General features: G+C 37.1%; 1 protein-coding gene across 1 annotated transcript in view; it reads right to left on the minus strand.

Annotated features, from left to right (window-relative positions):
• Nucleotides 1–18,895, minus strand: part of SHANK2 (SH3 and multiple ankyrin repeat domains 2) — a 338,478-nt gene that overhangs the window by 283,177 nt on the left and 36,406 nt on the right. The window contains exon 9 of the mRNA XM_074884646.1: nucleotides 16,234–16,311. Coding sequence (XP_074740747.1) covers nucleotides 16,234–16,311 — 78 coding nt within the window. The remainder of the gene's footprint in view (nucleotides 1–16,233; nucleotides 16,312–18,895) is intronic.

Consider the following 18,895-nt stretch of genomic DNA (forward strand, 5'->3'; position numbering starts at 1 on the left):
GTAACCAAAGTGAATCATTTATCAGCTCCCTTCCCTCTAAGTTTAACTGACCCCACAGGCACCTAATTATTTTCAAATTCCATTTGATGACATACATGACTGGCCTGAATAAGTACATACACTTACAACAGGGAAGTGAGCAGAAAGTAAAGCTAAACAGGAGGATGTATCTTAGTAGGAGGTAACTCATACAGATTAAAAAGAAAGTAGGGTAAACCCATGCAGCTAGACTGGCGGTATCACCTCCTGTTTCCACAATACTCTGTCTTCATAATGTCACCGTAACAAAAAGTTAATGGAGTCACGGAAACAGGTCACAGCTGAGACACACTCAGAGGGCTGTGAAGCACCAAGCCACGGGGTTAACGACTCACTGGGCAAGGCAGCGGAGCGGAGACGAGAGCTGGTTGTCGCTGTCAGGGTCCGTAATGCAGAGCACGGCCAGAAGCTGTGTGTTTATACGGATATTTGCTCTGCCTTGGCAGAAGCAGAGCTTGTTACAGCTGCTCCATCGTCTCACTTACTGTCTCACAGACAGATGTTTCTTTCAAATGATGCAACTGGTTACAGTGCCTTACTATTTGCCATGCCAGGCAATGCCAGATGCTCTGCCACCCATTTAGTGAAGGAGGGAAGATTAATTGACACTTGGCTAGTTGCTATGGATGGTAACTAAGTGACAGCTCAGTGAAGTAGAAACTTGAATGAATGAAGTAGCCCTGACGCAGACTGGTGGGGGAGCAGGCGGGATACGGTGGCACCCCACGACTGCTAGTTCAGTGTAGGGCACTGGACGAGGAATGAAACCCTCCTAACTGGTCAGGCACCTTTAGAAGGGTCTCTCTTTGTCCTGGCATTGCATTATTCTCATCCTCTGGTTTTCTGATATTTACAGTCAGAAATGTTTCCTCTCGATACAGGCAGTTTTCAAGTTGGCTTTCAGAAGTCAATTTAGGTTAAACATTTGATGCATCTGGTTAGTTCTGCTTTCCTGAATCTTGTTCCTCAAAGAAATTTAGTTTAAATAATGGCAAATAAGACTACTTTGTGTAAACGTGACAGATGTCCAGTTACAGGTTTCAGTGCAACAGAGTTTCATAATATTTTCAGCCTCTGGACCAGATATACGTAGCAGCACTGACTCACCAACAGCTCTCTGTTTAGCCTCATACATGCAGTTCTCAATATATCAATTACTTACTCAAGTATTTAGATCTTTAGATTGTGATTAATTTAGTGGTTTGTTCCTTTCAGGAAATTGAAAATTATATATACACTTTACCTGTCACTAACCTTTCACAATTGATTTTTTCTGCTCTTGAAATGTATCACAGGTAGAGGTTATATTAAATTAGAGCAAGATCTTTGTAGCCTGTTAGCAAATACAGTTTTAAAGCTTTATAGGTTAGTCCCTGAAAGGCAAGCACCAAAACTGAATTACATTACCGCTCTTTGGAACAAACTGCTCCACCCAATAAGAAACAATACAAAAAAGACAGAAATTGAAGTTGTTCCCTCTTAAATGCACCCAATGAACTTTGACAAACTTTCTACATGGCAGTGAGGACAACTCCCAGTTCCAGGAACATCTCTCGATTCATTTATATTTCACTCTCAATCAAGGCTGCTGCACTTCCTTCTGCATATGCTTAAATTTTAGACAAGGCAAGACATAAAGCTTTAAAATGCTCTGCCTAAACAGAGAGCGGAAGAAGCTGCACAGTTGCAGCTGCAATTCACAATAAGCAGTTCATGATAAAACAGTCAGTACTCCCCACCTGCTTTTTCTCCCCCTTCTCCTTCCAGACAATTTCACTTTCCGGATGAAAGTACATTTCATTATTCTTCCCTTCAGGGCTGATGTTTCACCCTTCCATTGTCTCTGCTACCCAGCAGTGCTCACTAAATGATGGTCTTTCAATAAAGCTTGAAATTGCAATGAGTTCAGGTATGGCACTACACATTAAAGGAGACAGCACTATCCCAGGACAAAATGCGACTCCAGTCTTGACTTTGCTCAGTTCAGCCAAGCAGCAGAAACGCAGATGGCCATACAAGATACTCTGAGGTACATCTACCCTACAAGTTCCCATCTTCAGGTGGAATTGAAAGGAAGAGGTGATACAACCCTGCAAATAAGACTGTCACCGTAAAACTCCAGAAATTGCCTTCCAGTTAAATCACAGACTTATAAAATCATAAATTATTTATTGTACCACTGGGAACTACATTATTTTAACAATGAAGAAACACCACTCAAGCAGTCACAGCCATTATGCAATACATTTCACAATCAGCAGAGACTCATGAGAAATTAACACAAGCGAATTTAGAAGGAATGGTTGGGATCATTTCCTTAATGAAAAGGCTGCCAGAAAAGCTCTTCCATGTGTCATAACTAGGATGTGTTTTCTTAATATTAAAAATAGAAAAAATAGCATTTCTAATAAGCATAACTTTCCAGACAAAGATCATATCAACAATTCACCCAATAGCTGCAATATCAAGAGGTGATAATCCAACCGCAAGGCAATCTCTGAACAGTTCCATTATAATCACAACCTTCAGAGACAGGCACCTCTTTAATTCAATACAAAAATCTAATGGTGCTTCCTGTGGGGCAACGAAAAGGCAAGGTAGTTCAACTTCACATATTTCTATTGTGTCCTCTCGAAAGAAAAGCTCTCCCTAATAAAACAAAGAGGTAGAGGCTTTGGGAGTCTAAAGCCACTTCGAAGTTTGTCACAACATACCATCAGGTATGCAGCAGTCATCCACAAGGACATAAGAATGCTAAATTTAGGTTGTTAAGTGCAAAGACCCTGCTCTTATGTACTCCTGTGCATATCCGTGCAGCGCACAGCACCATGAGGTTCCATCCCTGATAGTGACACAAAATCACATAGCATGCTCTGCAGACTCCAAAAAAAAAAAAAAAAAAATCTTAAATCGATATGCATTAGTTGCTCTCATATATGAGCAGCATGTAGATTTTAAAACTCTCTTCAGTGGTACAGATGGAGTTCGATTTGGAAAAGCAAGAAGCAATCTGCATTCCAAATTTCTCTTCCATAGGTGTGGGAGAAAAATGTACTGATCAAACACTATTGGTTTCTTACGCAATTTCAGAAAGCTTGCACATGAAGGTATGTTTATTTATTCAATAAATAAAAGAACATACCTAGAACTCAGTTTCCCTTGGAAATACATTCTTTTGTAATACCTTAGCAAAATGTGACAATTTGGCAAGCATTGTTCTGAGCTCAAATCCCAACATAGACTTTAGGAATTTTCAATTGGAGAAGACATTAAGAATTCAATACAACAAAATGGGGTTTTTTTCTGAACCAGCTGGAAAATTCTATACAGTTATATAACTATATAAGCCAAAATAGACATGCTGAATAATCACGAATTCTGTATTTTACTTTCCAAAATCAAAGGGCAAAGTATCATCCCACATTTTGTAGTTGTATTAATTACAGTTGATTTTTGACTTTGAGGCTACAACACTGTAAAATAAAATTAGTGGAAGCTTCTTAGTTCACCTCATTATAAAATAAAACCAAATGCTTGATTAATATATTATTAATATCACTAATTCACTCTCTTTTTTCTAACAGCGCTCCTGAATACATATAATATGGATGACATGAAACATGACCTCGAGAAGACACATATGTTTACATTATGGAGACATATATTTATATTTACACTCCAAAACTTTTTAATAAAGTTATCGGTTTTGAAGCTGAGATGTAATAAATCTAATGAGAAATGTGTCAGAAGCAAATTACTATTCTGAGAAGTTTATAGTTGGGTAATATTTTGTACATATAATAGGACACTAATGTTTTTCTTGAAAATATATCAGAACTGAAAGATTTTATTTTATAAAATAAAAGAAATTGATAAAACTAGTTTTATCAATTCGAAGCTTTATTTCAGGTATAACATCTTCAAGTTTCAGTAAAACTCACTGAAATAAGATGAATAAGATACACATAAAGAAAAGCAGTAAAATTTAAAATTTCTTTCATTAAATAATAGTCAGTAAATATTTAGATTAAGTGTAGAAATAACCCACATTCTCCACCAGGATGATAAAATGCTGACATCTTTCCTAAATTACTCTGTAGTAATATTAGGAAAGACTGTAAGTAAAAAAAGTCATACTCAGCATTTTCATACATGCTTCTTTCCTGGACAGAAAATAACTCTTAACAATTTTAATTATATATAATGTAACACAAGCTTAATATTATACATTGTGAAAGGAACTAACTTTGTATATTAATATATCTGATGTCCAGTAGATGGCAAAGTATCAGCAACCATCACCTTTAATCTTCTTGAAACTTGCTTAATTTAAACCCCAAAGTATATTTTTTCTTCTTTTGCTTTCTAGACTCCACTTTCTATTTCATTGGAAAGCAGGATTAGCTTTACCTTTTGGATGTTTTCTGTATGTTATCTGCTTGAAAGACAATTTCATCTTCATCAGTTCTTGATACAACAAAGCACAATAATGTTACTATCCTTTAAATAGTCTTTTGAAGACAGTTTCTTCACCACTGAAATTTTTTTCTCCAAAAGCATGCTGCTGCTACTGTTCCCAAATTTGCCAGCACATGTTAGCATACTGTGTACAAAAATCTCTTAGCAACAATATCTTAGTGTCTAACATTTTCCTTCTTCCAACTATGATTCATGGAGCCATCTGTAGTCAGATATTGACATGCAGTATCTTAAAATAGATACCTTACATTTGCTCAACAACTAGTTTTAGCATCTGAAAATATAAATTATGGGAAACGGCCAATATTTCTTTGAGGCTCTTCATCATTCCCTTGATCATTTTAGCACTGTTTAAACAAAGGCTTGCCACGATCACTTTGCCTTAGTATTAAGGTCACAGGATTCACGCTCTCCAGAGCGCAGAAAGTAGGCAGCTCCGTGTGCTGGGTGCAGTCCCTTACGTAAACCCTCCAAGCAATCTCAACAGCTTCCCCGGCAAGGCCCACCTCACGCTGATACCCTGGCTATTTTTTAATAGTAATCGACGACCAGGTTTTTAAACTTCAAGTATGCAGCACTAAGATCTAAGCATTCTTCACACCCTTGGAGCCTAAGCCTCATGGAAAGTACCCTACGATGGGTGGGACAAGGTCAGTGTCTCTGCTGGGCAATGACAAAGAGACTTCTGCAGCAGCTGCTACTGTAGGGAATGCAACAATGTCCTGCACTCTGTTCAGGGAATGGGAAAAAAATTCCAACCATAGGCTTGCAAACACTGGTTTTGCCTCCCAAAACTCATACAAAGTTTTCACTTCAAAGAGAAAGCATCTTGTTTTCACCTACAGCAAATTATCTATCAGTAGCTAAAGACTTGGCAAGTTATTTGTTGCAATGCAGTGTGCAATTTTGCATAACTTAAAAGAATAGCACGGTATTAAAATGTTAATTAAATGATAATTAAAAATACTGTTAATGAAAAATAATCATATTAAGTAGAATACGTTATATAAAAAATTTGGTAGCATGCCTTTGAAACAATCTTAAGTGTGAGGAACGCACTTCCACCTCAGTGAAATCAAACAGAATTTTATCCACTTCAAAGGAACTAGGATTTTACCCTAAATATTTTTGAGGAATTAATATTTTAAAAATAAGCAAACATATAACAACAGGCATCCAAATACACAACATGTATTTAGCTGAGTATTATCCAAAAAGTATATTGCAAGCATTACGGTGCTGGCACATTTTCATTGCTAAAATGTTGGTTTTGCTTGCAAGACATTTTACAGTCCCTATGGGTGTTCTGAAATACACTCAGTAGCCATGAAACAGTGCCAGAGCTGACTAGCTTAGTGAATTCAACTCAAAATTAAGAGAAGACTATCACACTGAATGACTTCCTTTTAGTCTCTTCATGTCTTGCAGTACTGTCTTAGCAGGACTCTATACTGGACTGACACTTAAAATGCCTGTAGGCAGCCTTGCTCATTTTCCAGTAACCTTATTATGATTTTAAAAGTAGAACCTGTATTTTATTTTACACTGTCCTTTCATAAGCATACACAACTACATTCTTAAAACTTAACTACTTTTATTCATGAATAAGCCATGACTGAATACCTTCAGATTAAACTAAATCTGCATGGACATCAAGATTAAAAAAAAAAAAAAAAAAAAAAAAATATCTAAGTCCTTTCCTCACAGCATGTGAGCAAATCACTGCTAAATCATCTCACTCTCTCGGCTTTGAAATGCAAACCTAACTCCTATGACAAAAGGATCCGTTGTTATGCAAGAACCAGCTTGCCAGAAAGCGTTGAACTGAATACACCAGCAAGTTGATTAAAGTCTACCACAAAACATGTCAGAAAGCAAAAAAGGAACATACAGGCAAATTCATCCCAGGCACAACTTCACTGCTTCACAGCATTCTTCTACTTCCTCCTGTTTCTTTAGATAAGAAATAACTAAGATTTTTAGGTTACCCTACTTTGTACAGATTGTATTAAGCCTCCTCCATGGTCACTGCACATATTGGGAAATTTAATGTTTATATCTATTTTAAAAGTAGAGGAAAAAAATTACATCTTCTTTCTGCTTCTCTGCTAAAATGCCACCTAGCAAGTCATTCCCAAGATGTGTTTTTCTACATTTGTGTTTTAATAATTAACATGGAAAAGAAAAAGCAAACAGTGTGATACACACACATTTACAATTACAGACTCATTCCATAGCAAAATCCAGCTCAAGCTGGAAAGAGCCATCAAAAGCCAGTTATTACATAATCCTCATTATTGCTACATGGGCAAGCAGCAATTTCAAAGGAGTATTTACTAAAAGCAGATAAAGCCAGGTTGCAGCATCAGATGAATCAGATAAGACAGAGCCAGTAATAAAATTGACTTAATTTTCTTCCTCCCCCCAGTAATATGCTAAATCAAAAAGCCATGAAATGCAATCTTCTTCAGCTGAACTCTTTCAGAAAAAGATTGAGAAAGTGTGTTATTTGCAAGATTTTGCTTTCCTTGAAATTACAGTAAATGTCAGGTTATACAAAAAAATTCAGCTCAAGTGTGTATAGGTCTGTGCTGCTGTAGGGTAAAGACTTTCACCTCTGAAGGCAGTCCTACCTCATGGAAAAGCCAAAATGTGCTATATTAGCAGCTTCTTCCCCAAACACTTTCAGAAAAATGTCTTCCTACTCACAGCAGGCAGTAGATACTGCCCACTATTTCACAGTAAAAACTGTTTATGGGATTCAATTCTGCAAACACTTAATAATACAGTGTTGCTCAAACTGCTAACCTGAATGGCTGAAAATGCTTTTTGAAAGCCCTTAGGATAAAATGCATCGGGTTAATAAAATACTATGATTATTTTACCTAATACACTTGGTGGATTCGATCCAAACTCTGTGGGTTAACTGTAATAAAACCTTTGGAAATCGCAGTCTAGTAAAAGTCAATGCCAATAACATAGTCTGATGAAGACAGACACAGGACAGCAGCATATGCCAACTGCTTGTCATGAACGTTCTCTCCAAATGGCAATGCAAGAAGATGCTAAGTCTGTCCTAGAGGCACCGATCCTCCATTTTTATAAGCAACAAGAACTCACTCAGATACTGCCGGAAATTAACTCTGAATAGCCTGTATAGTCATGCAAAAGCAAGAGATCATGCCACCACATCACCCGGCCATCATAACTATGATCATTAATCCGTACTTGCAAGCCTGAAATGCCCATGAGTCCCACCCACAGCTTGTGCTCAGCACTGCATGGACACAAAACAAAAATATCACTATTACCCAGAAACGCAAGTTCATAGAATCATAGAATGGTTTGGGTTGGAAGGGACCTTTAAAGCTCATCTAGCTCAACCCCCCTGCAATGAGCAGGGACATCTTCAACAGATCAGGTTGCTCAGAGCCCCGTCCAACCTGGCCTCAAATGTTTCCAGGGATGGGGCATCTACCACCTCTCTGGGCAACCTGTGCCAGTGTTTCACCACCTTCATCGTAAAAAACTTTCTTCCTTATATCTAGTCTGGTTTTGGCAATCTTTTTGGATAGAAGCAGACAGAGGAGCACAGGAGAACAGCAGGACACCGTTGGGCAGCCTGGGCATCATGGCAGAAGCAACCGCAGCACAAAAGGTGGATTTCAGTTTCTCTGATATTTCAAGTTCATTAGTATCGACTGATCAGTTCACAAAAGCTACTACATACACATTATAGCGGCATAAAAATGTAATAAGGTATTACGTTTTATAGAGAAACTGAATGGCATTAATATCTCAACATGGTTTAACAATAAGAAAAATTTAAATGTAGCAGATTACTGCAAGCATGCTTATCTATGGTTTGTGAAACAAATTTCACATAAGGTTTAACCTTTTTATACCACACATAAGGGTACAGGAATCAGGAATTCATAAAACAACAACATCTGTCATCTCTCCTGCAGTTAAATCTGGAGCAGAGTCTGATATAATATACTTTTCTGCAAGAACACTGAGAAAAAAAATACTGGGTATCTGTCACTCCCTAGATGTTTATATGGTGCCTACCATTTCCATTTCAATTCATGTAAAACCCTAGTGACAATGTAATACAAATAAATGGACATTTTACATTAATCTTGTTCATATAGTTCCTGTCTTAGGACTAATGGGGTTTTCTGATGTCTTAGAGACACAACATTTATTCACCCCAAATTTGCTCTAAACCAGTAAAAATATATAAATTCTTCTGATAGACACAACAGTGAAATAAAGTCTTTCCAGTGACAAGGTTTACCATGCTCTTTATAGCTACAGAAAAAACATGCAGAGTTGTCACAGCTGACCTTTTTACAGGGATAAGATGTGCTACGTGTGGCTGCTCAGTTATGATCAGGCTATTTAAGAACTTACCCTTGCTGCCTTCTTTTCTAGGATATAGTATAAATGAAATCACAGGAGCAATATTCAATCTTGCTGTCAAAATCCTGTAATTAATTTAAGATTATACAAATCTCCACTGACTCTTGCAACTTCACCCATGACAACTAATCGTATCTGAATCGTACACGAGCCTTTCTTACTTTGAGGCAAGAACTGGTAGTGACCCTTACAATTTAGTTTGCTTAATTTGTTCCCTTTTATAACCTAGTTTCAGTTGCTTCTGAGCTTTTGGAAGCTTACCCATTCGGTGGAAAAACAAACAGATTGGCGCCTAGCTACCTCAGAGACACTGTTTTTCCCAGGGAAATCCTGCCGCATGTGAGAACACCTGAGGCATTTCAGCTGGACACCCCTGTCTGAGCAGGGAGAGAAAGCACAAAAGGGAAGAAAAAAGGGTCTTGGATCATTTACACAGAGCACATTACAAAAGATGGTCTCATGAACACTCCTCCATAAGTTTACAGTCACGTAACAAGCGTGCAGCAATAACAGCTTTTTTTAAAAAAAGACACATTCTGCAGTAAGTATTTTTAGCATCTCCAAGTGTGGCAATATTTTGCCTTTCTCAATGAAAGATAATCATATCATTTAATTTCTTTATGTTTTACTGTATTGCTTCCATTTGTCTGTTTTTCTGAAAACTGACAGGGGTTAAGACAAAGGTTATGACAAAGCCAGCACTACACAAACCATCACTGGGCCAAGGTGAATGGATTTCAACCCCATTCTGTATCCATGTGTATTTTTCTGCTCTTGTATCTCTTACTACATTCAGCCCTTACCAAGCCAAGCGAGAGAATTACTGAAAGCCCCTTAGGCTGAGGTCTGACTTTTCAAAAGTAGCTGGAACATCTCCAGAACTAGTTGAGGCAGAAGCATCTTTTCTGTCTCATGTTTTCAGCACGAGTATTACATTCTGCTTTGTTATCTTGTCACCACCTGTATAACGAACAAATGTTGACCTTGGACAATTGTACTTCATGTGCCACTAACAGTTTGTCAATACTTCAAAACTGACAATAGCAGGAAGTCTGCTGACACTCGAGGTCACCCCTAACTTGTCATCAAGCACTCCCCTGTTGGAAGTGTTACCTGGAACAATATCTTGTTTCCCTACTATTCTCAGGAATATTTTCATTTGCCAAGATTTCCCCTAATACCCTAACAGATAGCATATCAGCACCACAAAGGCATAAATATGCCCAAGGGGATGTGTAAAATTCCCAAACAGCCTTTTTCTCAAATGAGAACATGTGTTCCTCTGTATAAATAGCGCTTCAAGGTAAGTGACAAGAAAACATATCGTAACTAATCATTGTTTGCATCTGGATATATCACCATGAGACCACTCCTTTTTATTATTTTTTTTATTTCAATTTTGTCTTTTTAAGAAATTATGTTGTGTATGCCTTCATATATACATACACACTTTTTTATTTTCAAGGAAGAATCCATAGTTTGTTTTGGTATGGTCACTTGTGTAGATTTAAAAATGTTAAATGCAACTCTTACTAATATCTCTGTGTCCAAGTTTTAAAAAGCCATTCTGCAGAATTTTTCACTAATTCTAGTACTTTTGGGGTTTTCACACAATTAAAACTTTAAATCTTTTCCTATCAATATCTAAATATAACAAATAATGACTAAGTGCAAATTAGGCTGTACACTCTTCCATGACAGATTGTCCTTTACCTATTATTTCTGTACTGCAAAACACAATGTAACTAATCAACACAAGCAGTGACCTAACACAAAAAAATAAAACAACCAAAACAAGTATGAATAAATTCCATTATTTGACTCAAATCAGGACAAAAGCTGGAAAAACCTGAAAGTCTGACTAAAGGCAGAATGCATCATGAGATGAGAGCTATATTTTTTGCCAATAATACCCAATATTCAATGATGCGTTCTTCACACAGGTGCTTCAGAAAAGGAATTAGGATGTAAATAAATACTTGGCAAAAACAAAGTCCTTGTGTAATTCATATGCTCCATTAACACAGCAGTTACATATTTTAACATCAAGAGAGAAAGCATTACTTTACATTTGTAAAGATGCCTTTTTGAGGCACCAGACAGAGATTTTTGGTTTTAAAATCAGCTTTCTCAGAGTTTCACCCTTTCAAAAATAAGCCAGAGAGAAAAAAATACCTGAGAATAACTTCTTGTCCTTTGCCTGTAAATTTCAACAAAAAGATGGCAATTAAAAATTATAATAACCTAAATCAAAATGGGGTTTTGGGAAGCCATTCTACTGATATGCTGGATAATAAACAAGACTGATTTTTTTACAGAGCACTAGCAGGGCTGGGAGCATTGCACGCACATCCACCCTGTGACAGCCCCATCTCCCTGGCCGCCCAGTTCAGTTTCCCCAGTCCACGGCTTCCTCCCCAGCATCACCACCAAGCAAGGCTCCTTTTTTATACAGTCAGTCCCAATTTCTCCTCTAATCTGATTTTCTTTCTCTTCTGCCCTTGACGATTGAAAAATCTCCCCAAGACCCTTATCAAACTTGGTCTTGCTCCATTCACTCTACTCTTGTACTTTCCCACCCATCTCCAAGCTCGATGTTTACTTACCCATGCCCAATTCCACCCATCTATACTCCCCCCAGCCAGCTTAGCTTCCAAATATGCTGTCTGGTTTTGGAGCCCCTGTATTTGAGTCAGACTGCAAACCGGTTTACACAGCCACGTTATTAACATGGAGATCACTGACAGCATGCAGGGCAATTAAAGAAAACAAAACAAAACAAAACAACATAACACAACAGGGGAGATGGGACAAGGAGAGGTGGGTCAACAGAGTTTTTCAGTATGAGCAAAACAACACATGTTTTCCCTCACCCATACTCCGAAATGGCTGAATCATTTTGTTTTTCCAAACAATGCCGCCTGAGATACCAGGCATGGAAAATTTAATTTCAAATTATTCAAATCTGGCAAAAATATGAGCAATTGAAAAATAGATGTACAGCCAACACACTGAAGGGAACAATTCTACCTGCAGTGGATCTGGAAGGTTGCTGCTCCTCCTGCCATCTATGTAACATAAGCACATTAATCACCCATGCTGATTTGGGACAGCAATATTCAACAGTAAGGTACATCTGAGAGAGAAGTCATTCTCATGTACAACTCTGCCATTAAAAGTTGTCACTGAATGCCACCTTAAAATAGTGTTTCTGTATATTTGAACACATATGCTTTAAAGCACTGACTAATTATTAGCACCATTAGCTCTAAGCTTGAAAGTGCTTTATAGCCCATATGAAAACATGAATTATTCATATAAAGCTTCTGCTCACTAAAAGAAAAAGGAAAAACAATGATAAACGAGGTGTATGTTCATTTTTACCTGCACAACAGAATTTCAATGCTTGTAAACACTGCAAAACTGAAATTTCTGAGTTACTGGATTATTATTTGCCAGATAGGTAAGAAATTATTTTACATTCATCTAGGAACACATAAAAAGCGTGGAAAACTAAGTAGCTATGCATGTTGATAGGATATCATGGCTTTTCTGAAAAGGTATTTTGGTAGGTTTTACTAATAAAATAGAAAGTGTAACAGCAAAAAAACCCTAAAACCATTGGAAACTGTAAAGCTAACCTATAGCTGGAACAGAAGTTACAGATCAGCATTTCATAAGCCTGTTTATGAGAGCTGTAAGTCGATGTACCGTATGTTGGTGGCAAACATCATGTTTCGGCAAGCTCTATCATAAGGTATGAAAGGTTGTGGAGGCGTCAGCAGTACTTACAGCAGGACTGGGTGAGGGCATATCCAAGTTCAATGCTACGAGTGAAAGCACAGACCTGCTCCGATTTTAGTTACTTCAGAAGAAAAATGGCCAAGCACAATGTATGTAACAGTGTATTATTAGCTAGCACTTGCAGCTCTGTAATGCCGATGGTTTTTTCATCCGTTAGCACAGAATAATTAGCATGTAAGGTACTTAGATTGCCCAGCCAAGATGGGATGGATAAATAAGTGATTAATAAACAGAACTGGCAATATAGTATAATGATGTGACACAGGTTTCATCATACCTCTAATTGCTAGTCAGCCTTTAATTGAAATGCACAGTACACAAAAAATTCTGACACTTAGACCGAGGACGGTGATGCAGGAATTGTCCTAATTTACTTGGAACATACACGGGGAGGACTGAGGGAGGAGAGTCACCCCACATCCATACAAGTGCTAATGATTATTAGTGGGGGCGAGACCCCACAAAAAACATACAGAGACATTTCTGCTAACCCATATTCTGTTATTGCAGAGTACAGCCTATCAGTACAATCTATGACGGTTGACAGTCGCAGACTTTCAGCTATGGGTGACATCAACGGTACTCAACACTGATTACTAATTTAATGGACCCCAGTCATCAGTCAGGATGAAATACATTCCTTCAGAACCAGCTAATAAAAGCTTAGGTGCTTAATTGGGAAAGACAGTCAAGCTTTTTCATGGCCTCGACACCTGGCAATGCCTTTCCAACACTAACTCTGCTAGAGACTGAAGAGGCAAAGAGGACAGCCAGATCCCAGGCAGAGATGTGAATGACATGTGGGACACCTGAATTACGTGGCACAGAGTTCAGCCCAGATTAGTTTTCCTTCCATACGATCCATGCACTTGTTTTAATAAGCACTGAGATTTGGTAAGAAGTGAACACATGCACATTTTTCTTTTTTTGGTGGTAAAATTACACTAAATTCATTGGACACTAATGCTAGATACAAACTCTGCAGCTCATTTTCATCAAAATAAATAAAGCCTTGGCAGGCCTTGAAAGCAAAACACAAATTTCCCCATGTCTGGATACTTCTGTTTTACAGAATAGCACAGGTTTCGTATCATCAATTTTATAAGCAGCAATTCAAAAGAATCATCCTTTTAGATTTCTGAGAAAAGAACATAATGGAGGTTACTCAAAGGAATAGATGCTGCAGCTACAACTGTTCTACTATGTACATATGAGATGCTTCGATGTTCCTTGCTACTGATTACATGAGTAAACATTTTCAGTATGCAAAATTCTATTAACTCAAGGGAATTCTGCATAATTTTATAACAGCTCCACTTGTGGTGTTTGATCGGCTGGGTCAGCAACAGACAGATGGCAAAGAATTAATTCTAATGCTGCTTTATGGCAGTGCTGGCGTCAGGGTTTTCTCTACTCACTCCGTTCAGAAAAACTAGAACTTTTCCTACATTCTCTACACCTCAAAGTAAGACACCATAGAGTAAAAAGATGGAAAGTAATTTCCTTAAGTATGTGGATCTAGAAAGGATAAACCAAAGCGCCAACCTAATTGTCAGTCTTTCTGTCTGTGCTAGGGGAAGAGTGACCCATCAAAAGCCCAAGCATCAAAAGTGTAACATATAATAAAAGATAACAAAGAGAGTTTTCTTCCATAGGGACAGGAGATAGTTCACTGGTCAGTAAGTGCACTTCCACAGCTATACCCTTCTCTTAAAACTACTTCTTCTGTCTCCTGTGCTCACTTGATTTTATCTAGTTTTGGCTAGTCCTCCTTCACTTCTTCAAGCCCTACAACCATCAGCACTACCTTTTACAACAATTTTCTTTTCTGCCTTTTTCCCCCTGTACTTTTCTGTTCTAAGAGGAAGAACAAGAATGTTGCAGCAGTCAGCACAAAGCGGAGGACAAATGGAAACCATTCCACTTGCCATTCACCCTCCCCACATAAAATCCTAAAACAAACAGAAAAGTTAATCTCAAAGACATGAAGTAATAAAATAATCTAATCTCTCAAAGTAAAGAGATTACACTGGAATCCATCCCTGCAATAATTAGCGTTTTCTCTTATTCCATTTTTTAATCACTCCATAATTCTAAGGTGCAGTGTTAAGTATTATCTAGTCTTTAGTGAATTTGTGTTTAGCCTATATTTAGGTGGCAAACTATTAGCAGTCTGAAAATGATGCCTAAAATTAAATTATTAATGCACTGCTCCCCAATTTAGGGAAAATGGTCCCAAAATTAAACAGCGATCTGGCTGGAATTTGCAGGCAGAACTCTTAAACTCTTGAGATACACAACATACGTCCAGAAAACCATCAAAATATGGAGAAAATTAAACTGACATAGAAATACTTGGCTGAGGTATTGTTTTTTAAAAGCCTGAAACTCAGAGGTGTTATCTACATGTAAACTTTGAGGAGACAACTCAGAGACCCACATCGACATAGTTAATATTCCAACTATTTCAAAGCATGAGAGAAAAGGCAGTCTTCCTTGAATTCTATGTCAGCGTTACTCAAAGTGGGTCAAGGATGTAATGAGAAAGATACAACAAGCAAAGGTAAATCAGGATTTCTTTTGGTTGAAAGACTGCTTGGTTTGGGGAAAAAAAAAACAACTCACATTTCAAAACAGGACAGTTCCTTTTAATGGTATGGTGTCATCATTATTCCAGAAGCACTACCTTCTGTAACTTGAAAAAAATACTTTCTGTTCCTTTTTCTTAAAACATTATAGCAGCTTTCATCCCTATTTCTCACATGTCAGCTTGCATTATGAATGTTTCTCTGAAATCTGAGCTAATAAAGACTGCTTCAGAAATAAGGGCTTAAGGTTGTCAGGCATACCTGCCAACCCTTTGGACAAACAATTTTCTTCCATTTGGATTTTTAATTAAGCTTTCTGAAAGTACTTTAATATAAGAAAATGGTGAAAAACCATCTAGTAGATTTTGACTAATCCAAAGAAAGACTTCATTTTCTGTTGGAGATATAGATGACAGCTTCAAATTTTACCACTGACAGTGCATTACATCAATCCCATCCCTGAAACTTAGCCCAGCTCTTTGGCCTCACATCCAAGGAAGGAAGAGCTTCTTTCTGGCTAAGAGGGGCCAAGTAAAGCTTAACTGCCCAGTCACTCCTTGGATCTCTCTTACATGGGACTGGAGATAATCACAAAGAAAAGGCACATCCAACCCCATGACACCAATCATTTCATGTTTTGTCATCAACAGTTCATATAATTCTCAAACTCATTGACAGTCACCGGAAAAGCTAAGAGGGAGCATGTTTTATCTCATTCCTGATTATTTCAGGACATCTTCACTTACTGCATTACACAAAAGGCACAGTTCCCAGAATAATATTTATCTCACTCTACAGCTGTTTTCAGCCTTGTGCAGTGTAACTTCTCCACTAAACCAAGTTCACGTGAGATTTTCTTGCAAAAATTTCTGGGGCAATGGGTGTTTCTTATTTTTACCTGAAATGGAGACTGGCTGTTATAATTCTTTATCTCTTTGTTGGCTCCCCGGAACAGCAGCACTCTTGCACAGCTCTCCTGAAAAGGGCAGAAGAGTAGCCTATTAATAAGGGTCTTTAGTTACAAAAGATATTGTGGCTATGAGATGTGTACTGTTTGGTATATATTTTCTTAGATAAGAAGTAAACAAAATAAATAATCTGAGAATTTAAGTTATTAAAGTAGTACTTTAAATATGACAAGGTTTTAGGTGTTTTGCAGCGTGTTAGAGTAGAAACAATAAGTAAGTGTAAAAAAAATGTAGAGGAATGAGAGAGGTAAACATCTTACTGAATTTTTAAGAAACTGTACTGTGGAAATTCCATACTTGACAAATCAAATTTTGCAGAAAATATGGTAAAGATGAAATTCGACTCTCATATGGTTTTTGCCTATTTTGTAGGGAAAACAGTACTGTTCATGGAACATTAAACAGTACCTGGCATGATGATATCCTCCCCTACTGCTAAAAATCAAAGTGGTTTTACCACTTGCATGCACTTATTTTGTTTGGGTTTTTTTTTATCTATCTTCAATTTTAAACATCTAATGTATGATTTTTTTTTTTCCCAATATACCTGAAATTATTTGGTCTGGCTTTACATACCGCACTCGCCAGTCTTACCTTCTCTCTTTTCACCTAAAAAATGCTAACAGTTACAGTGCAAACCCAATACAGTCCTTCTAACAAGAGAAAAGCATGGCTTGAGGCCCTCTGCAAACAAAATCCTTTAAAAACAATTTTTTTGACCGATACAGTGTATTTCTTAAGTTGCTACGCTACACTATTGTAAAATATGAGTGACCATAACCTGCTAGAAACCCTCTGTGGTTCTGGTACGGTTCTCAGAATAGTAGACTTTCTGATGATCCATCTATAGACTATATTTCCTACCTCTCATCTTTAATGTTCATCTTAGGACTTCACACAAAAACATTTCAAAATGTTTTTATGTTTCCTTATCATAAGTATTTCCATTAACTTTGTTGAGCTTTCCAGATTTGTTATCATGTTGTGTTATGGAGTTCTACCTAATGAGGTATTTCAACGTGCTACCTTTCACTTTTAACAATAGATTTGCAGCCAGAAAGAACAATCATATAATTTAGCTATTTTAGTGACAGAAATGAAGCTTATTTACTAGATTCTGAATCATAAGTGAATGCTCAGAAATTATGATTGAAAACAAATTTTGTTATTGTGGTTTCTAATTTATCACACCAAATTCATAATCCCATCAAGTCTCCTCCATCACAGCATTGTCCTAAATATATCTGGGGAGGGGGCTACCCTACCCTTTGACCAAGATTCAATACTGCAGAAAGGTAGCCTTTTGTTCCCACACTTGCTATTCTGCACAACAGACTGAAACAACAGAACGGATCACAGCTCGAGACGGTATATTAACAATCATCTCATAGATGGTAATTTTTTAATGATACATAATTAGTTGAGATAGTCTCATTTGCTTGCACTGAAATCTGCACTTTAGGTGTGTCCTCTGTATCACTGAACATAGAAAGACCAAGAGCAACGTGTAAAACATCAAAATGTTTTTCTATTTTTCCATGTTCCATATCAGCAATCATCCGAAAGAAGTAAATGTGCTGCAATATAGATTAAGACCTCCAGGTTAAAAAAAAAAAAAAAATTATTTTCACGGTTACTTTTCCAGGAATTCCTTTTTGACTGACTCCTAAATGATTCTAGGTTTGCACACTATACTGGAAATGTTAGTAGAATCCTTTAGCATTAAAATACCCAATTTTGATCAAGAACTTGAGGATATAAATAATTATACTAAGAAACATACTGTACATATTGGCTGATTATTCATTTGTTTATCAGAATAAATAATTCAACACTATAAAACCAAAATAATTACACATTTTAAAACTTTCTACAACTTTAACTAAGCTGTCTGCTCTGTAACAAAAAACATGCAAAGTGATTTATTTATTTATTAAATGGTTTTGATAAGAAAAGTTTTGACAAAAGTGGTCAGTTGTTCAACATAAGAATTTTCAAGAAAACTTATTTGGATGAAGAACTGCATTTATTTATTTATTTATTTATTATTTTAAAACAGAAGCATTCTTATAGCTTCATCCTCTCTCCCTTTTGTCTCCTCCCCATCCTTCCAGTATTAAGCAGAATAAATCAGGAAGAATAAGCAAAAGAAGTCACCACCAGATATTATTTGGATTACTTTTCCTTTGTTAATTTAATGGAAATTCCGTATTTTAGAGCTCTATGTTGTTAAGGTGCTGCCTATGAATGCCATAACTCCTGTTTGCACATATTTTAGCTCTGACAACATAATACTTCTGATTCTGAGAGCTTAGTCTTGTGCATTCGTCATATCAAACATAAACTGGATATGAAGTAGCTTTTTAGACTTGATAAGATTAAAAATATTTTTACAGAGAAGTGTGGGCTTGTCAGCAGATTAGATTCAATTTGTTGTCTGAGCACTAATTACCTGATTTAATACTACAACAGCTTTTACATAGAATCCAATTCACTGACTGAAAGAAGGCATACTTCACCCCAGCATTTTGATTTGCAAAATACAGACACATAAGATCTGTCTACATTTCACTAAGTCACTGGACAGCCACA

Source organism: Strix uralensis, chromosome 15 (assembly GCF_047716275.1).
Source record: "Strix uralensis isolate ZFMK-TIS-50842 chromosome 15, bStrUra1, whole genome shotgun sequence".
In the NCBI taxonomy this organism is placed as follows: Eukaryota; Metazoa; Chordata; class Aves; order Strigiformes; family Strigidae; genus Strix; species Strix uralensis.